Raw genomic sequence first — 23,760 nt, forward strand, 5'->3', positions numbered from 1 at the left:
GGGAGAGGGGGGGGAAGTGGGAGAGGGGGGGAAGTGGGAGAGGGGGGAAGTGGGAGAGGGGGGGGAAATAGGGGGGGAAGTGGGAGAGGGGGGGGAGTGGGAGAGGGGGGGGGAAGGGGAGAGGGGGGGAAGTGGGAGAGGGGGGGGGGAAGTGGAGGGGGGGGGAAGGGGAGGGGGGGGAAGTGGGAGAGGGGGGGAAGTGGGAGGGGGGAGTGGGAGGGGGGGGGGAAGTGGGGGGGGGAGAGGGGGGGGGAAGTGGGAGAGGGGGGGGGAAGTGGGAGGGGGGGGAAGTGGGAGGGGGGAGGGAAGTGGGAGAGGAGGGGGAAGTGGGAGAGGAGGGGGAAGTGGGAGAAGAGGGGGGAAGTGGGAGTGGGGGGGGTGGGAGAGGGGGGGGGAAAGTGGGAGAGGGGGGGGAAGTGGGCGAGGGGGGGGGAAGTGGGAGAGGGGGGGGCAGTGGGCGAGGGTGGGGGAAGTGGGAGGGGGGGAAGTGGGAGGGGGGGGGGAAGTGGGAGAGGGAGGGAAGTGGGAGAGGGGGGAAATAGGGGGGGAAGTGGGAGAGGGGGGGAAGTAGGGGGGGAAGTGGGAGAGGGGGGAAAGTGGGAGAGGGGGGGGAAAGTGGGAGAGGGGGGGAAAGTGGGAGGGAGAGGGGGGGAAAGTGGGAGAGGGGGGGAAGTGGGAGGGGGGGGGAAAGTGGGAGAGGGGGGGGAAGTGGGAGAGGGGGGGGGGAGTGGGAGGGGGGGGGAAGTAGGGGGGGAAGTGGGAGAGGGGGGGAAGTAGGGGGGGAAGTGGGAGAGGGGGGGAAAGTGGGAGAGGGGGGAAAGTGGGGGGGGGGGAAGTGGGAGGGGGGGAAGTGGGAGAGGGGGGGAAGAGTGGGGGGGGGAAGTGGGAGAGGGGGGGAAAGTGGGAGGAGGGGGGGAAAGTGGGAGAGGGGGAGGGAAGTGGGAGAGGGGGGGAAGTGGGAGGGGGGGGAAGTGGGAGGGGGGAAGAGTGGGGGGGAAGTGGGGGAGGGGGGGAAGTGGGAGAGGGGGGGAAGTGGGAGAGGGGGGGGGGAAGTGGGAGGGGGGAAGTGGGGAGGGGGGGGGGGAAGAGTGGGAGGGGGGAGTGGGGGGGTCTTGGGGGGGAGTGGGAGAGGGGGGAGTGGGAGAGGGGGGAGGGGAGAGGGGGGGGTGGGAGAGGGGGGGAGTGGGGGGAAGTGGGAGAGGGGGGGGAAGTGTGGGAGGGGGAAGTGGGAGAGGGGGGGGAAGTGGGAGAGGGGGGGGAAGCGGGAGGGGGGGAGTGGGGGGGGAGTGGGAGAGGGGGGGAAGTAGGGGGGGAAAGTGGGAGAGGGGGGGGAAAGTGGGAGAGGGGGGAGAAAGTGGGAGAGGGGGGAAGTGGGAGGGGGGGAAGTGGGAGGGGGGAAGAGTGGGGGGGAAGAGTGGGAGGGGGGGAAGTGGGAGGGGGGGGAAGTGGGAGAGGGGGGGGAGTGGGAGAGGGGGGGAAGTGGGAGGGGGGGGAAGTGGGAGAGGGGGGGGGGAAGAGTGGGAGGGGGGAGTGGGGGGGGGCTTGGGGGGAGTGGGAGTGGGGGGGAGTGGGAGAGGGGGGGAGTGGGAGAGGGGGGGAGTGGGGGGAAGTGGGAGAGAGGGGGGAAAGTGTGGGAGGGGGAAGTGGGAGAGGGGGGGGAAGTGTGGGAGGGGGGAAGTGGGGAGGGGGGAAGTGGGAGGGGGGGGGAAGTGGGAGAGGGGGGGGAAGTGGGAGGGGGGAGTGGGAGAGGGGGGGAAGTGGGAGGGGGGGAAGTGGGAGGGGGGGAAGTGGGAGAGGGGGGGAAGTGGGAGAGGGGGGAAGTGGGAGAGGGAGGGAAGTAGGGGGGAAGTGGGAGAGGGGGGGAAGTGGGAGAGGGGGGAAGTAGGGGGGAAGTGGGAGAGGGGGGGGAAGTGGGCGAGGGGGGGAGTGGGAGAGGGGGGGGAAGTAGGGGGGGGGAGTGGGAGAGGGGGGGAAAGGTGGGAGAGGGGGGGAAAGTGGGAGAGGGGGGGAAAAGTGGGAGAGGGGGGGGAAAAGTGGGAGAGGGGGGGAAAAGTGGGAGAGGGGGGGAAAGTGGGAGAGGGGGGAAGTGGGACGGGGGGGGAAGTGGGAGGGGGGGAAGAGTGGGGGGGGAGAGTGGAGAGGGGGGGAAGTGGGAGAGGGGGGGATGTGGGAGAGGGGGGGAAGTGGGAGGGGGGAAGTGGGAAGGGGGGAGTGGAGGGGGGGAGAAAGTGGAGGGGGGGGGAAGTGGGAGAGGGGGGGGGAAAGTGGGAGAGGGGGGGGAAAGTGGGAGAGGGGGGGGAAAGTGGGAGAGGGGGGGGAAGTGGGAGAGGGGGGGGAAGTGGGAGAGGGGGGGGAAAGTGGGAGAGGGGGGGAAGTGGGAGAGGGGGGGGAAAGTGGGAGAGGGGGGGGAAAGTGGGAGAGGGGGGGAGGAAAGTGGGAGAGGGGGGGGCAGTGGGAGAGGGGGGGGCAGTGGGAGGGGGGGGACAGTGGGAGAGGGGGGGCAGTGGGAGAGGGGGGGGAAGGCAGTGGGAGAGGGGGGGGAAAGTGGAGAGGGGGGGGAAGTGGGAGAGGGGGGGGAAGTGGGAGGGGGGGGAAGTGGGAGGGGGGGGAAAGTGGGAGAGGGGGGGAGAAGTGGGAGAGGGGGGGAAGTGGGAGAGGGGGGGAAGTGGGATAGGGGGGAAGGAGGGGGGGGAAGGAGGAGAGGGGGGGAAGAAGGGGGGGAAGGAGGAGAGGGGGGGAGTGGGAGAGGGGGGGAAGTGGGATGGGGGGGAAGTGGGAGAGGGGGAGGCAGTGGGAGAGGGGGAGGCAGTGGGAGGGGGGAGGCAGTGGGAGAGGGGGGGGGGAGTGGGAGAGGGGGGGGCAGTGGGAGGGGGGGGGAGTGGGGGAGAGGGGGGAAGGAGGGGGGGAAGTGGGAGGGGGGGGAAGTGGGAGAGGGGGGGGGAAGTGGGAGAGGAGGGAGGCAGTGGGAGGGGGGGAGTGGGAGAGGGGGGGGAAGTGGGAGAGGGGGGAAGTGGGAGAGGGGGGAAGTGGGAGAGGAGGGGGGAAGTGGGAGTGGGGGGGGTGGGAGAGGGGGGGGAAGTGGGGGGGGTGGAGAGGGGGGGGCGGGTGAGTGGGGGGGGGGGGTGGGAGGGGGGGGAGTGGGAGAGGGGGGGAAGTGGGAAAGGGGGGGGAAGTGGGAAAGGGGGGGAAGTGGGAGGGGGGAGAGGGGGGGGAGTGGGAGAGGGGGGGAAGTGGGAGAGGGGGGGAAGTGGGAGGGGGGGGAAGTGGGAGGGGGGGGGAAGTGGGAGAGGGGGGGGAAGTGGGAGAGGGGGGGGAAGTGGGAGAGGGGGGGGAAGTGGGAGAGGGGGGGAGAAGTGGGAGAGGGGAGGGGAAGTGGGAGAGGGGGGAAGTGGGAGGGGGGGGAAGTGGGAGAGGGGGGAAGTGGGGGGGAAGTGGGGAGGGGGGGGGAGGGGAGGGGGGGGGAGTGGGAGAGGGGGAAGTGGGAGGGGGGGGAAGTGGAGGGGGGGGAAGTGGTGAGGGGGGGGCAGTGGGAGGGGGGGAAGTGGGAGGGTGGAGAGGGAGAAGTGGGAGGGTGGAGAGGGAGAAGTGGGAGGGTGGAGAGGGAGAAGTGGGAGGGTGGAGAGGGAGAAGTGGGGAGGGAGAAGTGGGAGGGGGAGGGAGAAGTGGGAGGGGGAGAGAGAGAGGGAGTAGTGGAGGGGAGAGAGGGAGTAGTGGAGGGGAGAGAGGGAGTAGTGGAGGGGAGAGTGAGTAGTGGAGGGGGGAGGGGGGGAGAGTGAGTAGTGGAGGGGGGAGGGGGGAGAGTGAGTAGTGGAGGGGGGGGAGAGGGAGTAGTGGAGGGGGAGGGGAGAAGAGGGAGTAGTGGAGGGGGGGAGAGTGAGTAGTGGGAGGGAGGGGGAGAGTGAGTGAGTGGAGGGGGGAGAGGGAGTGAGTGGAGTGGGTCGTCCACCTACAGCTGCAACATCTCAGCCACCCTGCCATGGCAGGATGGTGACGAGGACACGGCCGCTGGTTGCCCTGTGGCTGATGGGCACAGGCCACTGACGCACCGGTGACGAGGACGTTCTTAACTGACCGTTGGATGCAGAAAGTGACATGGGGTTAGGCTGGCCGCGTGTCAGCAGCGCGACCAGGCCACCGGGGGACACAGGTATCCCGTGACAGGCAGCTGCCGAGGTGTCGAATAACCTCCGTCTAACATGTTGTTTCTCTGCCCCCCACCACCCTTCTGTTGGTGACCATAATGTATTCGAACAGAACGGCTATGTTCAGCGCAATGGTTGGGGCCGCTGCACTGCAGTTGGACATCCAGCAGCGTCCACAGCGACATCCCACAGTGGATGCAGGGGCAGCTGCAGCAGCAGAGGGAATGGCCGCGGAGTGGCCCGTCGTCGAGCAGCATGGGGGGGGAGGAGGAGGAGGAGACATTGATGGTGGAGCCAGGGCGCCAGAGGCGACGAACGAGGCCTAGGGTGTACTGTACCCGGATCTCTTTCGAGACACTGCCAGACATCACCTGCAGGAGGAGACTCCGGTTGAGCAGAGAGACGGTCGCTGTGGGATATCCGGGATATCGCAGGCATCGGTGCACAGGTGCATCTGGGATGTGACCGAAGCCCTGTTTGCCATCGCCGACCGCTATATCACCTTTCCCGAGGACCGAGCAAATCAAGAAGCACGAGCCCGTGGATTTGCCAATGTGGCCGGGATACCGATGGTCCAGGGAGTGATTGATTGTGTTCACGTCCCCATGCGCCCGCCTGCAGGCAACAGGGAAGTGTTCACAAACAGGAGGGGGACATACTCCATGAACATCCAGGTGGTATGCGACCCCCAGAATGAAGATCATCACGTGTGCGCAAGGTTCCCTGGGAGTGTGCATGATGCGTACATTCTTGCGCAGTCATTCATCCCTGCTATGTTTGAGGGACGCCCCTCCCGGCTGAGGGGCTGGTTGCTGGGTGACAGGGGTCTGTCCACTGAGGTCAGACCAACGCGGAGACCCTTTACAATGAGGCCCATGCAGCAACCAGGGGTGTGGTGGAGCGCTGCTTTGGTCTTCTGAAAATGCGATTCAGGTGCCTGGACCGTTCCGGCGGGGCCCTGCAGTACCAGCCCTGTCAGGGTCGCTCGCATTGTTGTGGTATGCTGTGCAGAGGGGAGATGCCCTGGTGGAGGAGTCGGAGGGAGAAGCCACTGGCAGTGGTGACAACACGGAGACGGAGGAGGAGGTTGGTGGTGCGTCGTGCGCAGCACACACACACGACCTGGGTGCTGGTAATGTCCAGGAGGCTGCACGACGGCACCGGCGAGGACAGCGGGCAAGCGACGCATTGGTGGCTGCAACGCTGAACACTACACTGCCACCTACATCGCCAGTCGTGCAGACGGTCAGCAGACAACTGCCACCACCCCCGCATCCCCGCTCTGTATACACTGCTGCACTTCGCGATCACCCTTACCACTGCGGCAAAACGGTATGACACGACATTGATGGCTGTGTCAGCGGGTGTGATCAGTGCCATGTTGAAAGATGACAGCCCGCTCTATGATGAGCTGTGAACTCAGAATCGTTAGACAAAGTCTGACTCATGGCAATAGCTGAACCATCCATCTCGGTGGTCGCTGAGTTCGTCAGGGACACTCCATCACGTGCCCGCGTGGGGTAGCTGTGGGAGGAGGTGGGGGGAAGGGATTGCACACTCGGCACCGAAGTTTCACCGCTCGTCAACCCCAGCGACACTCAGTCACCATCATGATCCCCGTGGCAACGGAAAAATCACACAGTCTTACAAGTTAGGTGCAACAGTGAGTTTAATGGTAAATATTAAGTACAGATGCCCGAGCCATTACAACTAAACTGTGCCCTTCACCCGTGCCAACTTACTATGTGTCCCTCTTCATTGCCTTACGGGCCCTACCACTACGTCTAAGTGAATCCCCAGATGGTACAGCAGGAGTGGAGGCGGACTGCTGAGAATCACGCCCCGTGACATGTCTCCCCGTCGGCATTCGTTTCCTGGGGCGACCCGGCCTTGATGGGCCAGGCTGCTCCACGGGCGTTTCGGATGACACGGTGCCACCCTGCTCTGCCCGCTGCCCACCCGATGCACCAGGAATGGGACGGGGGGAGGCCGAGCGTTCCGGGACGTGCCGCGATGGAGTTAATGGGACGGGCCCCAGAACCACCACCTCCTTCGGGGAGCCCGGTGGCCCCCGGGCCTCACTGTGGGACGGAGGTGCAAGCGGGGAGGTGCCCCGTCGCCCCACCGACACCTGGCGCTGCCAGTCCTGGAGGCCTGCAACGGTATTGACCAGGGTCCGAAGGTTCGCTGAGACGGAGTCCAGGGAAGTGAGATATTCCCGCCAGGGACTGTGCGACCTCAACCCGTGAGTGCGTGACGCCATCCAGCACGTGCGTCAGGCAGTCGATGCTCTCCACGACTGACTGCTGGGACTGTGTCATGGCCTGCTGGGACTGGGCCATGACCTGGTGAGACTCGGCCAGGGCCCGTTGCGCACCGGCAATGTCATGTTGGCTCTGGCACATTGCTGCCTGTGAGAGGGCAACCCTCTCCAGGGCCATGAATGATGCGTGCACATTAAGCCCAACGCCTTGCATAACTTGACCCATGGCCGAAACCGTTTCACCCATTGCCTCGACCGCGGACGCCACCCGTGCGGTGTCGGCCTGGGTGGGTGCCATGAGCGCACCACTCCCTGCTCCTGGACGCGGTTTGACTCCTCTAACTGCGTCTGCAGCTGCTGGAAGACGGCCCTCATCCCGTCATTGTGTCCCTGGGTTTCAAAATGCATCGGCTGTCCAAGTGGGTCGAGTAAATCCAGGAACCCGGGAAACGTCTGAGCGGCAGCTGAATGCTGGGCCTGGGCAGCCCTCCGACTGTCCAGCCCCTCGGCTGCTCCGACCTCCACCTGCTGTACCGGCTCAGCTGTGTGGTGCACACCAGACCGTGACCCAGGAGCCTCATCACTTAATTGCCCAACCGAGGTGAGTGTCTCTGGGATGGTGGATGGTGTGGGAGACAGCAGTGCCGCAAGCTCTAGGTCCTCGTCTGTCAAAAAATCAGGAGTGTCCTGGTCCCAGTCATATCCCAGCGCAGGGCGCACGCGGCCCATGTCTGGTTCTGCGTCAGGTGAGTCTGTTGACTGCATCACCGTCCTCTGTGCGTCCTGCTCAAGAGTCCCGGATTTGGAGGATGGCACTCCTGGCTGACCTCCTGCCACCCTCTGGCGTGCGGCCCTGGGTGCGGTGGTCATCGCGGATGGTCACCTGTGAGTGGCACTAGACGGCCCTGGACGTTCGTCAGCACGCCCTAGGGAACAGAATAATACGGAGTTAGTTAGACACGCTCGGCCGGGCGTAGGATAGTCCAGTGAGTAGAGTCTGAGGGGACAGAGGATGGGGGGTCCAGTGGGCAGAGTGTGAGGGGACAGAGGATGGGGGGTCCAGTGGGTAGAGTGTGAGGGGACAGAGGATGGGGGGTCCAGTGGGTAGAGTGTGAGGGGACAGAGGATGGCTGGGGGGGGGGGTTGTCATGCTGGGTTGTCTCACTTGGTTCTGCACCTCCAACCTCGCATTGCGCGACCTCCCGGGTGGCAGATCCCCCAGCAAGGTCCAGTGCCCTCTGTTCGAACACTGTCAGGGGGTGCATAATGGGTGAACCCCCTCCGGTTCTGTTGCGCTCTCAGCTGTTGTGAGCAGTCTTGTCCTGTTGGGAGGGGCATAGATAGATCATCACAATTCGGCAGGTATCATCAGGGCGTTCAGATATTGGCACAGGTTGGGAGGAAAGTTGCAGCTACACCATGGCATCTCTCCAGTGGGTCACAGTGCTCATGTGGGTCTGTGACAACTTTGTTAACCACCCTCCACTCACTCTCGCCCTCCCCTCCCCCTTACCCTCGTGCCTGGGGGGAAGGTGGGTGATGAGGGACATTGGGGGGGGGCGGGATGGTTGTGACCCAGGGGCACCCTCGTGGCACTTACCCTGGCAGACCTGGTGAGGTCGTGGAGCTTCTTGCGGTACTGCTCCCAGACTGAGGGGTCTGCCCCACAGCACTGACTGCCGTGCCCACCTCACGCCAGGCCCGTCGCACAATGCTGGAAGGGTGGCGATGCCCTCGTCTTGGGCAGATGATGCCCCTGTGCTGCTCCACCTCATCGAGGAGGGTCTCGAGGTCCGTATTACGGAACCTCGGGGCGGCCTTCCGTGGCTCTGACATTTTCACCCCCTCCCTTGTTGTCGTCGCTCGCGCCCTTTTACGACGCGGAGCGGCGTCATTCGGGCGTCGCGGGCTTTAGACGTCACCCCCCCCCCCCCCCCCCAGTGTTTCCCGCGGCCTCGCTCCTAGCCCATTTCCGGGGCCAGAATCGATCGCGATCGGGGCCGTTTTGCGCCGTCGTGGAACTCGGCCGAGTTCACGACGGCTTTCCCGATGCGGCGCGGCATCGGAGAATCACGCCCCATTTATCTCTTGATCCAGAAATCAATACATACATTGGGAAAGCAGCTATCACTTTTCCATTCAATGAAATGTTCATGGAATGATAACAAGCTTACTCTTAGGACTGAGATCCAAGTTTATGAGGCCTGTGTTCTTCTCACCTTGTATGCCTTTGAAAGATGGACAATTTTTGCCATGAAAAAATAAATCTCAACAATATTCATCTTTGCGCATTGTGGGAATCTCATGGAAGTTCAGAATCATGAATACGGCAGTCCTCTCAAAGGCAAATCCCCAAAGTATGTTTGACAATCATCAAGCAGAGGTGACTTTGCTAGTTCAGGCACATTTGCAGCATAGAATATAGTCGGATACCCAAGGATTTTCCGTATGGTGTGGTAGCCGTGCCAGACAACCAGTAGGACATACAAAACCCACGTCAAGGAAGTATGCAGGTGTGACATGCTCTTTTGTACGGCTGAGTATAGAGCAGCAACTATAATTTTACATCAAGATGGCCAAGCCAGGATATTATGTCAGGAGTAGCAATGTGTATCACTGCAATAAAATTCCTTCAGTGCATTTGGTCCATCGCGCCTACACCGGCCCTCTGAAAAAGCATCCTCCCTAGGTCCACTCCCCTGCCCTATCCCTGAACCCCACTACCCATGTAGCCTGTACATTCTTGGACACCAAGGGGCAATTTAGAATAGTTAATCTAGCAGACGAGGGTGAAAGTGCAAACTCCACACAGACGGTCACCTAAGGCTGGAATTGAACATAGGTCCTTGGCGCTGTGAGGCAGCGGTGCTAGCCACTGTACCGTACCTCCTTTGTATTTATGAGTCGGGGATTGAGTCATTGTGTTCCATATTCTGTTCTGGGTGACCACAGTTGCACACGGGAGTTTTTAATTTTCCATTTGTGCACCCGGTATTTGCATCTGCCATTAGTTTGTATGAATTTGATTTAGAGATGCCCATGAGCTACGTGGGGGATAGAAACCGAGCGCCTTCAGTGTCGGGGCTTTCACGAGGTGTTTAGTTGTCACTTATTTTTTTGAAATTGCACTGCCTGACGTTGTGTGTATTAGTCCAAAATGACTTGTGTGACTTCAAGTGGAGGGACGTTGGTGAGGTCCTGCAGGGATGGCGAGTCATTTGTTTTCCTCCATTTGCTGAGCTTCATGGCAGATCGGTTTGGGGGAAAGTGGCAGTGGCACTGGCGATGTGTGGCAACGTGGTAACCAGGGTGTTGGAATCAATGTTAAGAAAGCAAATGTTTATCGCAGTGAGTTGATCCTTTATTTTGTCTTATCCCTCTATTTTTAATGAAGTTATAACAAGTTTGTTTATCAAATGAAAAATGTTGGTTTTCTGGCAAAAAATGCATATCTCAAGTGATTTAGGCATTTTTTTGAGATTTATTAGAATTTTTAACTTCTAACAATTTTTGTGAAAAGAGTTGATGTTTGGTCAAAAATTGCTTAAATCTCTGAATGGAATATTTTTACCCTGATGCACTATTTTTTTTATTAAGTCTTGTGTGAAAACATTTGATTTTCGCTCTGTTTTTCTACGATTGATGTATTTTTTATCATGTACTTTTTTAAAATGAATTTCCAATAATTTTGACATGTTTTAAGTTTCTATGAAGAAATGCTTACCTCTGAATTAAACGAACTTGAAATTTTTAATGTTAGAACAGTTTTTGATTTTTTGGTGAAAATGTAGTGTTCCAGTGATGCAATGTTCAGTTTACTGGCTACTTTTGGTCCTTACACCAGTACACAGTATTCCGCTGCGGAGTACACGAGGATAATCTTTGATTGATTGCCTTCAAACATGAGGCTATGGAAAATAGGTTAAGAAATTTGGAAGATTCTAGGTCTGATTCCCTGGCCTGTGCTGAGTCAGCTGGTCCTTTTCAGAGCAGTATTTGGGGTGCTATGATTGGACTCCTCACTGTCTGTGAGAGAAGAAAATCTACCCAGGAACCACTGTATGGTCATCAGGGATAAGCAGAATTATGCTTGACTGTAGAAAAAACTGGAAAACATGAAGGGGATAATGCACCGTTTCCATTTGAGAACCCATATTCCAGAAGGCTTAATGTTTTGAAGAAGGAAATACTGCCAAAATCATATATTGAGAGAAATTGAATTCAAGATCATCCAAGTTGTGTGTTTCATTTGATAAAGTAATTGTGAAGTGAATACTTCCAGATAAACTCGCATTACTGGCCACAACTAAATTACTGCATCATTTAGATTGGAATAATTTAGAATGGAATTAGTAAACATGTTGGATATTTGAGTGCATAGATATTGTACTCGGTCGTAATATTACAATTTAAATGTTGCAGAAACATATTCAGTCGTATGAAATGAATAGTTTGTCATTGTGTAAGCTTTTTCTGTACAATAATTGGAAGTCAACCTTCTGCTTGTTTGAATCATTTAAAATCATCAGCTTCTTTGTCAGTTTATGGCAGTTGTTTTGAAGGCATACATTTGAGGTGCTTATTTGCTTTTTAGTCATTCAGCTGGTCACGGAAGAGAAAATTAAATAATTCAGTATTGTTTCACAACATCATGCACCTCTTTTTAACTAATGTGCTTTATAATAATCTTTTATTAGTGTCACAAATAGGCTTACATCAGCACTGCAATGATGTTACTGTAAAAATCCCCTAGTCCCAGCACTCTGGCACCTGTTCAGGTACACAGAGGGAGAATTCAGAATGTCCAATTCACCTAACAACCACGTCTTTCGGGACGTGTGGGAGGAAATGGACTACCCGGAGGAAAACAAGCAAACACGGGGAGAGCGTGCAGACTCCACACAGACAGTGACCCAAGTCGGGAATTGAACCCCGATCCCTAGCGCTATGAAGCGACAGTGCTAATCGCTGTGCTACTGTGCCACCCACACTGTGCTACTGTGCCGCCCACATAAGTAGAGTTTGAGCTACTCTGATAGAAATCTTGTAACTGGTGCCATTTCTTTGTGTTGTAGGAGTGATGAAGATCCCATCCTGACCATGAGCTTTCCATAGTGCTGCTATGGTGGATGGCATAGGAAGTATGGACCTGACCAATGGACAGTCGAGCACTATATCTTTTACAACCACGGCTTCTGAGGTAAGGCTTCTATTCATTCTTTGAAACGTCACGCAACCATCTGAGTTGATGTTTTTCATATTCGCTAATTTGTTGTGTTTGGAAACTTCAAATAGGCTTTTCATAATGGTACCTATGAGTATTTCCTGGTTAAGTCTGAATAACAACCTTGTATTTGTACCTGTAACATAGTCAAACATCTCAAGGCACTTTTTATAGGAGTGTTATCAAAAGAAACTTTAAAAAATTTTTTTTTTTATTGGTATTGTCTAATATTTCCAGTGTAACCGGTTAACATATAGTGCACCTGATATTTACACGGTATGATGTTTCATATTACAAATTGTACGTACAGTCTTCCCCCCCCCCCCCCCCCCCCCCCCCCCCCCCCCCCCCCCCCCCCCCCCCCCTCCCCCAAAATATTGGTCGTCTGGCTCTTTCCTAGCACCACCTTGCGTCCTGGGTGTCATTTCACTGTGCTCCGCTATTCGCTTCTCCAGTTCCTGTTGTTGATTTGGTTGGTTGCGGGGGTGAGGAGCTTCCTGCCCTCCCCTCCTTTTTCCCCCCCATATCTCCATGATGTGGGCTCTTGTCTGTTCTCCTCAGTCCCTTCCTCCCCCCTTTCTTCCTAGTCACTGTTGGCTTCGAACAGATCTTGGAACAGGCTGGTGAATAGCCCCCATGCTTTATGGAAGCCCTCGTATGACCTTCGGATGGTGTACTTGATCTTCTCTAGGTGGAGAAATTCCGATAGGTCTGCCAGTCAGTCTGTAGTTGTAGGCGGTGCTGCTGATCGCCAGCCGAGCAGGATTCTCCGGCATGTAATTAAGGAAACAAAAGCCAAGGCATCTGTCCTCATCCCCATATGTAGTTCTGGCTGGTCTGAAACCTTGAAGACTCTCAGGCATGGTTCCATCCTCACCCTCACAACCTTGGACATCACCTACTGGATCGCCTTCCCTTGAGTTTCCAGCTTCTTCCCCACTCCGTCGATCGCTGCCTGCATGGCGACCAACATCTCAGTCACTACCACCTTGACCGCCATCTGGATCTCCAGCTTTATCACACCCCCACATCTCCAACTGTTCCTTGGTCAAGAACGTCCTCCATCCATCTCTGAATTATAATACCGTTACATCTGATTCCAGCTTCTCCCTTTCAAACTGCAGGGTAAATTCTATCATATTGTGGTGGTCACTGCCCCCATGGGTTCCTTAACCTTCAGTTCCCTAATCAGGTCTGTCTCATTGCACATCAACAAATCCAGTATTGCCTGGGCTCTGTCACAAGCTGCTCCAAATAAACCTATCTTTTCGACATTCTGATTCTCCCAGTCCACCTGCATATTGAAGACCCCACCGTGATTATTGTAATATTGTTTTTCTTCTATGCCTTTTTATCTCCTGATTTATTTTCTGCTCCACATCCTGACTTCTGCTAGGGGGCCTGAACATAACTCCCATCAGGGTTTGTTTTCCTTGGCGATTTCTCAACTCCACCCACAGAGATTCTATGCCTTCTGATCCTATATTGCTTCTTGGTATTGATTTAATTTCATTGCTTACTAACAATGCAACCCAGTCCCCCCTGCCCACCTGCTTGTCCTGAAGTCAGATTCCTGCCACCTTTTATACTTATCTGTTCTATTACATGTTCTGGAAACTTTACTAACCTCTTCAGAGCCTTTGGCTCCTTTAACTAGTTTAAAGTTCTTGTCATTAATCTGCACTTTACCTTCTCCTTTAACTTTGATTTTCTTATTTTTAAAATACATTTAGAGTACCCCATTCTTTTTTTCCCAATTAAGGGGCAATTTATTGTGGCCAATTTGCCCAGCCTCCAGATCTTTGGGTTGTGGGGATGAGAACCCACGCAAACATGGGGAGAATGTGCGCCATGAGGCAGCTGTGCTAACCATTGCACCACCGTGCCACCCATATTAACTTTGATTTTCTAATTCTCCTTACAACTGAACCCTCCCCGCCCGTTACTATTTAGTTTAAAGCCCTATCTACAACCCTAGATACGTGATTCGCCAGGACTCTGGTCCCAGCATGATTCAGATGAAGACTGGCCGACTGGAAAAGGTCCCCTCTTTCCCAGTACTGGTGCCAAGGCTCTCAATCGTTGAACCACACCTTTACCTACTTATGGCATTTGAAATTATTTTTAATAGGATTTCCTCTCATTTCCTATTTTACTATCTTTTTAGACTCCCATTCTCTAAATACCCATTCCTTTGTCTTCATGTCCTCCCTTCCCTTTTTCTTCCCTATATTGTCTTTCCCTGTTGTGTTTACACTTGGGCTGCATATATTTCTTGAGGATTACTCCCCTTCCCTGTTACTGGTTTAAAGCCTTTGCCGTCTAACTATTAACCTTTCTGCCAGAACACAGATCCCATCCCAATTTAGGTGCAGCTCATCCAATGGGTACAACTCTTTTCTGCCCAGAATTGTTGCCATTGTTCCATGAAAAACAATCCCTCTTTCCCGTACAGCCCTTTCGTCACATGTTGATTCTGCTGCTCTACAATTTGCCTTATGATAATTATCCTGATTAAAGTTACTTGCAAATTTAAGTAGCTGAGCAGCAGATCGAAGATAAAATATAGCTCTCTCTAGGCTCCTCATGATTTTGAACACATCTACTCTCAACCTTCTGATCTCAAAGAAAAACAACCCCAGCTTCTCTCTGTAACTGAAGTCCCTCATCCCTGGAGGCATTCTCTTAATTTTTTTTCTGGATCCTCTATAGAGTCGCCTGGACCGGATAGACTATACCCCAGGGTTCTAAAAGAGACAGCTGAGGAGATTGTGGAGACATTGGTTATGATCTTTCAGGAATCACTGAGGCAGGAAGGGTCCCAGAGGACGGGAAAGTGGCTAATGTAACACCACTGTTTAAGAAGGGAGGGAGGCAGAAGACGGGAAATTATAGGCTGGTTAGCCTGACTAACGGTCATTGGTAAGATTTTAGAGTCCATTATTAAAGATGAGATCGCAGAGTACTTGGAAGCACATGATATAATAGGACTGGGTCAGCACGGCTTCATCAAAGGGAGGTCATGTCTGACAAATCTGTTCGAGTTCTTTGAGGAAGTGACAAGGAAGTTAGACAAAAGAACCAGTGGACGCTATTGAGATTTCCAAAAGGCCTTTGACAAGGTGCTGCATAGGAGATTGTTAAATAAGTTAAAAGCCCATGGTGTTCAGGGTAAGATCCTGGCATGGATAGAGGATTGGCTGACTGGCAGAAGGCAGAGAGTGGGGATAAAGGGGTCTTTTTCAGGATGGCAGCCGGTGACTAGTGGTGTACCTCGGGGGTCGGTGCTGGGACCACAACTTTTCACAATATACATTAATGATCTGGAAGAAGGAACTGAAGGCATGGTTGCATGATACAAAATCTGTAGAGGGGCAGGTAGTATTGAGGAAGCAGGCGGGCTTCAGAAGGACTTGGACAGGCCAGGAGAGTGGGCAAAGAAGTGGCAGATGGAATACAATGTGGGAAAGTGTGAGGTTATGCACTTTGGTAGGAGAAATGGAGGCATAGATTATTTTCTAAATGGGGAAATGCTTAGGAAATCAGAAGCACAAAAAGACTTGGGAGTCCTTGTTCATGATTCTCTTGAGATTAACGTGCAGGTTCAGTCGGCAGTTAGGAAGGCAAATGCAATGTTAGCATTCATGTCAAGATAGTTAGAATACAAGAGCAGTGATGTACTTCTGAGGCTGTATAAGGCTCTGGTCAGACCCCATTTGGATTATTGTGAGCAGTTTTGGGCCCCAGGCAGGAAGAATGTGCTGACCTTGTAAAGGGTCCAGAGGAAGTTCACAAGAATGATCCCTGGAATGAAGAGCTTGTCGTATGAGGAACGGTTGAGGATTCTGGGTCTGTACTCGTTAGGGTTTAGAAGGATGAGGGGGATCTTATTGAAACTTACAGGATACTGCGTGGCCTGGATAGAGTGGACGTTGAGAGAATGTTTCCACTTGTAGGAATAACTAGAAGCAGAGGACATAATCTCAGACTAAAGGGACGATCCTTTAAAACAGAGATGAGGAGGAATTTCTTCAGTCAGAGAGTGGTGAATCAGTGGAACTCTTTACTGCAGAAGGCTGTGGAGGCCAAATCACTGGTTGTCTTTAAAACCGAGATAGATAGGTTTTTGATCAATAAGGCGATCAGGGGTTATGGTGATAACGCAGGAGAATGGGGATGAAAAAAATATCAGCCATGATTGAATGGCGGAGTGGACTCGATGGGCCAAGTGGCCTAATTCTGCTCCTATGTCTTATGGTCGTTACATTCTGTGTGGGCCATTGGTGGCCAAATTAGTTTTACTTTCCTTTTTCTGCATTAAATTTAATTTGCCATTTTCCAATCATTCCATTAGCCCATCTCTGTCCTCTTGAAGTTCATCACTATCCTTCGCACAGTTCACAATATTTCCACGTTTGGGTCATTTGCAAATTTTGAAAATCTGTCCTGTACACCCAAGCCTAAGTTATAAATATATATCAGGTAAAGCTGTTATGCTGTACCAACCTTGGGTAACCCCAATGTACATCTCCCCCTATTCTGAAAAACAGGAGTTCACCATCTTTTTCCTGTCCCTCAGCCAACATTATATCCATTCCCTCAGCCAACTTTGTAACTTTGATAGGATGTGCCTATGACAAGTGTTGCTGGCCATCACCAGTGGACAGAGCAAAATTGGCCCTGTATATTTTTGGGCTGGGGATTTGGCGCTTGGTTCTTTTAACCATGTTTTTGTACTGTTTGCCCTGTCACGTTTGTAGTTGGGTGATTTCAAAAAAGAAAGCCTAGGCCCAAGTATTTACAGCGTGCTATATGTAAATTGAAAGAAACATTGATGTTGCCTGTGTGGAAATACAATAGCATGAAACCAATCAAGGACGTGCAGTTTGACCAAAGTATTTTGTTCCTTGTGATTGCTCCAAGTCAAATGAGTAATCTTCCCAAAGAAAAAATGCTTCATTGTATGTGGATAGAATGCATGAAAATTAGAAATGGATTTCTTGTTGTTGCTGAATTTGTCTTTTCTCTTCCACTGCAGTTCTTTGCCTGTTAACTTTTTCAATTTACTCATCTCTAATCTTCATTATTTTCACTGATATTCTCCTTTCCATCCCACTCCTCACCCTAACATGTATTAATTACAAATTTCAATCCACCGTAGTTTATTCATGCAATAAAACAATGAAGTCCTCCTAATTGCAGGATTGAATTATTCCTTGAATATTTTCAAGCCTTTTACCTGTCCCATTGTGTTTGGAAATCTATTTATTGTTTTGATCACTCTCTCTGTAAAGAAGAACTCTGTTATACGTTCTGACTTTCTGACTTTGCCTTTTTTTAGTCCAAATTTGTGTACCCTTGTCTTGCTTTTGCAATTTAGTTCAAAGAAATTTTCCAGACTTGGGTTTTTCATGTCATTTACAAATCCATAATGCCTCTTTTCTTTTGTGCGAGTTGATTCCAGCTACTGGTGATAAACACTTATAAAGGCTGAAGTCATAGCTGATGTGAGATTTGATCTGGGAGTCACAGATTAAACAAAAAGGGAGTCAAAGTCATAGGTAATTTTAAAGCAATTTATTATGAAATAACAGTTTAGATATGATACATCAACTAAATAGGCAGTGAAGACACAATACCCATAACAGGTGAGAATGGCTTACTTGTCCCAGACAGAGTGAGCGATGGAGGAAGCAGGGGATGCTGTTAGTTGCAGCTAATATTGGTCGCTTTGTAAGCGCGTCCATGTCCAAAGTGATTTTTCCCTTTAGAGAGCCAGTTTATGTGACATATTTGTCCTGTTTAACAGTTACTCACCCAGTTGGTTTACATGTGGGTCATAGAACCGTGGAAAATAGGAGCAGAAGTAGGCCATTAGGCCCTTCGAGCCTGCTCTGCCATTCAGTATGCTCAAGGCTGATCCTCTATCTCAATACTATACTCCTGCCCTCTCCCCATATCCTTTGACACCTTTGAAGTTTTGATATCTTTCTATTTCCTTCTTAAATATATTCAGTGACATGGCTTTCATAGCCTTCTTTGGTAGAGAATTCCATCTTTTCACCACTGAGTGAAGAGGTTTCTCCTCATCTCAGTCCTAAATGGCCTACCCTATATACTAAGACTCTTGTTCTGACCCTCCAGCCAGAGGAAACAACATTCCTGCATCCTGTCTGCCAAGCCCTGTCAGAATTTGAGACTTTTCAATTAAATCTCCTCTCATAATTCCAGTGAGTACAGGCCCTGTTGACCCAATCTCTCTTCATGTAATAATCCTGCCATCCCAGAAATCAGTGTGGTGAACCTTTGCTGCACTTCCTCTGTGCCAAGTATATCCTTTCTTAGATAAGGAGACCAAAATTGCACGCACTACTCCAGGTGTGGTCTCACCAAGGCCCTGTCCAGCTGCAGTAGGACATACTTGCTGCTGTACTCAAGTCTTCTTTCAATGAAGGCCAACATTCCATTTGCCTTCCTAACTGCTTGCTGTACCACCATACTTGCTTTAAGTGGCTCGGTACTTTGACACCCAGCTCCCTTTGTTGCCAACATTTCCTAATCTGTCACCATTTAAATAATACTCTGCCATTCTGTTCTCCATCTGAAGTGGATGACTTCACATTTATCCACATTATACTGTATCTGCCATGTATTTGCCCACTCACTCAACTTCTCTAAATAACCTCGAAGCCTCTTACCCATCCTCCTCATCACCCACGTTCTTACTAAGTTTTGTGTCATCAGCAAATTCGGAAATATTACTTTGGATTTCCTCATCCAAATTATTGGTGCATATTATGAATAGCTGGAGCCCAAGAACTGATCCCTGCAGGACCCCACTAGCCGCTGCCTGCATCCCGAAAAAGACCCATTTATTTCTCCTCCCTGTTTCCTGTCAGCTAACCAATTCTCAAACCATGGCAATATATTACACCCAATCCATGTGCTTCAATTTTGCACACAAATCTCTTATGTGGGACCTTCATCAAAAGCTTTCTGAAAATCCAAATGCATCACATGCACTCATTCTCCCTTACGTATTCTACGAGTTACCTTCTCAAAAAACTTCAGTAGGTTTGCCAACATGATTTCCTTTTCATAAATCCAGTTGTCTTTGGAATGTTGGCCTTCATAGCAAGACGATTTGAGTACAGGTTCAACAATGTCTTACTGCAGTTATACAGGACCTTGATGAGATGACACCTGGAATATTGTGTCCAGTTTTGGCCTCCTTAACTGAGGAAGGATTTTCTTGCTGAGGAGGGAATGCAGCATTGGTTTACCAGACTGATTCCTGGGAAAGCAGGACGGACGTATGAGGAGAGATTGAGTCGGTGAGGATATAGTTGCTGGAGTTTAGAAGAATAATGGGGGATAGAATCCTGTAAAACTCAGAACAGAACTGGATAGGGTTGATGCAGTAAGGATATTCCTAGTGGCGAGGGAGTCCAGAACCAGGGGCTGCAGTCAAAGGATACGGTGTAAATCATTTAGGACTGAGACTTTTTTTGGACCACTATGTCAAGGAACCAACAATGGAACGCGATAACGTAAATTTGGTATTATGCAATGTGAAGGGGTTTATTAATAATCTTGTTGTTCGGGGTACTTCAGGGAACACTGGCCATATCTTGATAGAAATCTTCCTTAGGTGGAAAGTAAAGAAGTCTGATCTGAAACTAAGATCCTAAATCTAAACAAAGGAAACTACAAAGGTACGAGTTATGAGTTGGCTGGGATAAATTGGGGAACTTTATCAACAGGCATTACAGTCAATAAGCAATGGCTGATATTCAAGGAACTTACGTATGGATTACAAGTTATACATTTTTTTTCTAGCGCAAAAACACAGAGAAAAGCATCCTAACCATGGCTAACAAAAGAAATTAAAGATAGTATTAGATCCAAAGAGCAGTTTTATAAAGAAATAGTAGCGAAGCTGAGGATTGAAAGCAGTTCAGAATTCAGCCCTGTCCATGTGGAGGTTGCACATTCTCCCCATGTCTGCATGGGTCTCACCACCACAACCCAAAGATGTGCAGAGTCGGTGGATTGGCCACGCTAAATTGCCCTTAATTGGGGAAAAACAAATTGGGTACTTTAAATTTATTTTAAAGAAATTAGCAATTGAAACACACAGCAAGACAGGCCACAATGGAAAACAAAGGAACACATAACTGCAATTATGGCTAAACACCCCACAATTATGGTTACACGTGCACGCATGTCTCCCCACCCCCCGCATACTTTCAGATATGCATGCACGTACTCACACGCATTATACACGCGCGCACACACGCATTATACCCCTCCATGTAGGCACACATACTGACTCGCACCCCACACGCACGCACTCTCACCCCCCCCATGCACGCACTCTCACCCCCCCATGCACGCACATACACATCCCCCATATGCACACACACACACTCCTCCCCCCCCACCCATGCACACATATGCAATTGCCTCCCCCACATGTGTGTGCACACATATGCGCATCCCGCCACGCGCAGAGCCAGGCATGGCTGTGATCGTAACTGCTTTTTTTAGCTGCTTCTCTTCTTACTCCTTTACAGTTCTCCTGCCAGTACAGATCTATACAACTATTGATATACAGGGCGGGATTCTCCGTTGGCCGGTGCCGAAATCGGGAAACATCATTGGGTGGAGAATAGCCCCCTACGCCAAAATCGCGGCAGGCACCGGTTTGACGCCAAATCGCAATTCTTCGGCACCCCGGAAATGGCGTTTAAATGGCGTTTGCATGTCATTAACGGGCCATACCCGGTATTCTCCGGGGCCTTCGCGATTCACCTCCTCCGATGGCGCAATTCACTTCTGCTTTTAAAAATCGTGAACCTGGCGTGATGGCTGCTGAGAGAGAGAAAGAGAGAGAGATAAGAGGTAGGACACGGAGAGGAGTGTCTGCGGACTGGTGAGGGGTGACAAACTCCCCCCCACACCATTGGACTGGAGCCATTACAGTGGCCATCTTGCTGCTCACTCATGGCAGCACCAGCGAGGCCAGCCAACTGTATCTCTGGTATCAGAGACGGGCACTAGGGCCGGAGATATGGGAGATATGCGGGGGCGGAGCCCGTACTGCCAACCGGGGCCACCGTGGAGCCTGTCGAACCTGGTTGGGCTTGGGAGTATGCACCATGTAACATGTTGAGCTTTCACCCCCTGCAGTCAATGGCTTTTGGGGTTTTACCTGCAAAGGTTGCTGCCCTGGTGGTTGCCACAGCTCTGCGGGATGCCCTGCGGCCCTATGAGCATGAACCGCTTGAAGAGGAGGTGGAAGCAGCGGAACGGGCAGCAGCTGAGCGGCCTGCAAAGGGGCAGGTGGCAGCCACACAGGCCAGAGGGCCGGCTGTCCAACAGACCGGGGAGGGTGAGGTGCCAAGGAGACGTCACATGAGACAGCGCTTGACATTTGAAGACCTGCTCGACTGGGCATGTCGTTGAAGATTCCTGCTGAGCAGAGAGACAGTGCGGCATATCTGCCAGATATTGGCACACCTGGAACCTGGTATGGGTGAGGACACCCTCTCCCGGTGACCATCAAGGTGACCGTCGCCCTGAACTTCTACGCCATGGCGTTCTTCCAGGTGTTGATTGGGGACCTGTCCGGGATCTCACAGACCTCAGTGCACAGGTGCACCCACGCTGTCATGGAGGCCGTATATGCCCAGGCTTTCAGTGTGCACCGAGCCCACCAAGATGCCCGGGCAGGGGGGTTCGCCTCCATCGCCGGGACGTTCCAGGTCCAGGCGGCGATAGACAGGATGCATGTCCTCCTGCCGGCACCTGCGGATAACAGGACGTCTGGGCCCGATTCTCCGCTCCCCACGCCGGGTGGGAGAATCGCGGGAGGGCCGGCCGAATCACGACACGCCGCCCTGGCACCCCCCGCGATGTTCCCACTACCCCGCTCGGAGAATCGGCGCCTGCCGTTTTTCACGGCAACCGGCGATTCTCCGGCCTGGATGGGCCGAGCGGCCTGACGTTCCCGACCTGTTCACGCCGGCGGCAACCACACCTGGTCGCTGCCGTCGTGAACATGGCGCCAAAGGCTCGTTTGTGGCTTGTGGGGGGCGGAGAGGGGAGTGAGCACCACGGCCGTGCTCGGGAGGAGACTGGCCCGCGATCGGTACCCACCGATCGTCGGGCTGGCGTCTCCAAGGGACGCACTCTTTCCCCTCTGCCGCCCCGCAAGATCAAGCCGCCACTTCTTGTGGGGCAGCGGAGGGGAAGACGGCAACCACGCATGTGCGGGTTGGAGCCGGCCAACCTGCGCATGCGGGGCTGACGTCATAAGCGATTTACGGCACGCCCAAGATTTACGGCACGCCGCTCCTAGCCCCCTTTGGCGGGGGGGGGGGGTTGTGTGTGAATAGGGTGTGAGGAGTGGCCTTCGATGCAGTCGTGAAACTCGGCCGAGTTCACAACGGCCTTCCCGATGCCACGCGGGAGCGGAGAATCGTGCTCTCAATACAAACCGAAATGGGTACCACTCGCTGAAAGTTCAGCTAGTTTGTGACCATCAGCTTCACGATCCACCCACAGGGCCTGCATCATTCCCTCCCCATCTCCACCGGCCAGCCCGGACTAGCCCACCCCTCACACCCATCAGACAGACCACCGAGGAAGGTTGTAATGGTAGTAACAGGTGTTTATTGTGAACAAATATTTACTGATCTCTGCCTGAGCCCCTATAACTAAGCTGTGCCCAGCACCCGTGCCAACTGACCTGCCATCTAACTTTCTGGCCTTACGAGTCCTAACACTATGCTTAAGTGGTTCCCCAGACAGTATAGCAGGAGTGGAGGCGGCCTGCTGTGACCGATGCCCTGCAACAAGGATCCCTTTTGGCTCGTGCCTCCTGTGATGGTGCGACCTGGATGGGCCCAGCCGCTGCTTGGGTGTCCCAGTTGGTGAGGTGCTGCCCTGTTATGCACGCTTCCCACCAGATGCGCCAGGGACAGGAGGGTGGGGCGTCCGAGGTGCTGCGGTGTTCCGACACCTATCCTGCGGGAGTCACCGGCATGGGCCCCATCACCACCTCCTTCCTAGGGGTGACTGATGGCCCTCGGGCTATTCCATGAGATTGGGTTGCGAGCGGGACCATTCCTGTGGCCTCCACACCACCTGGTGCTGCCAGTCCTGGAGGCCTGCTCTGGTCTCACCCAGGGTCTGCATGCTCGCAGCCTTGGAGCACAGGGAGTGGAGCATCTCTGCCTGGGACTACGCCACATCACGCTGCGACTGTGCCACCACCTTCTGGGTCTGTGTCACATCAGCCAGTGACTGTGCCATCTCCTTCGGGACTGGACCACCTCCCTCTGGGACTGGGCCACCGTCTCCAGTGTCTGCGCTACGCCGGCCAGCGTCTTGGCAATGCCGCCGACTTTCCCAGCCATGGCCTGCTGTGACTGGGTCACACTCAGAAGTGCCGTTGCAATGTCCAGGTGGCTCTGGCACATGGATGCCTGTGAGAGGGCAGCCCTGTCCTGGGCCTCGGCCACCGTCAGCACAGAATGCCCCAGGCCTTGGACACGCTGATCCATAGCTGTAAATGTCACTCACAATTCCTCCACCGTGGACACCACTCGTGTGAGGTTATCCTGGGTGTCATGCATGGTTGGCACCACCTTCTGCTCCTGCAGGCGGTTGGACTCTTCCACCTGCGCCCACAGGTTCGTAATGCTCGCCGACATCCCTCTTGTGGCTCCCCAGGCTCTCTGACTGCATCTGCACTGTGGTTGGGACTGGATATTCCAGAAGCCCTGTACCTGTGTGGATGGCAGCTAGTTCCCCATGGTTGCCCTCTGACCGTCCAGCCCCATGGGTGCTCCTACCTCCACCTGCTGTACCAGATCAGCTGTGTGGTGCGCACCAGATAGTGTCCCAGGAGCCTCTTCAGTAAAGTGTCCAATCCAAGGTGAGTGTCTCTGGGATGGTGGAGGGTACTGGAGATAGCTGTGACGAAAATCAGTGTCATCCTCAAACCCGAGCTCTGGGGTGTCCTGTGTCTGGGACTAGGGCTGGTGTCCGGACTGCTCCCCATCAGTGCGCGCGGCACTGGCTCTGCCACTGGCTGGAGGCAGGGGATACCGTATGGACCTGTC

General features: G+C 53.4%; 1 protein-coding gene across 4 annotated transcripts in view; it reads left to right on the top strand.

Moving 5' to 3' along the window:
• Positions 1-23,760, top strand: part of ralgps2 (Ral GEF with PH domain and SH3 binding motif 2) — a 646,420-nt gene that overhangs the window by 183,532 nt on the left and 439,128 nt on the right. For all 4 annotated transcript variants that reach the window (XM_038795105.1, XM_038795106.1, XM_038795104.1 and 1 more), the window contains one exon: positions 11,481-11,605. In XM_038795105.1, the coding sequence (XP_038651033.1) occupies positions 11,528-11,605 (78 nt within the window). In that variant the 5' untranslated portion in view covers positions 11,481-11,527. The remainder of the gene's footprint in view (positions 1-11,480; positions 11,606-23,760) is intronic.

The sequence above is a fragment of the Scyliorhinus canicula genome, chromosome 4, assembly GCF_902713615.1.
Source record: "Scyliorhinus canicula chromosome 4, sScyCan1.1, whole genome shotgun sequence".
In the NCBI taxonomy this organism is placed as follows: Eukaryota; Metazoa; Chordata; class Chondrichthyes; order Carcharhiniformes; family Scyliorhinidae; genus Scyliorhinus; species Scyliorhinus canicula.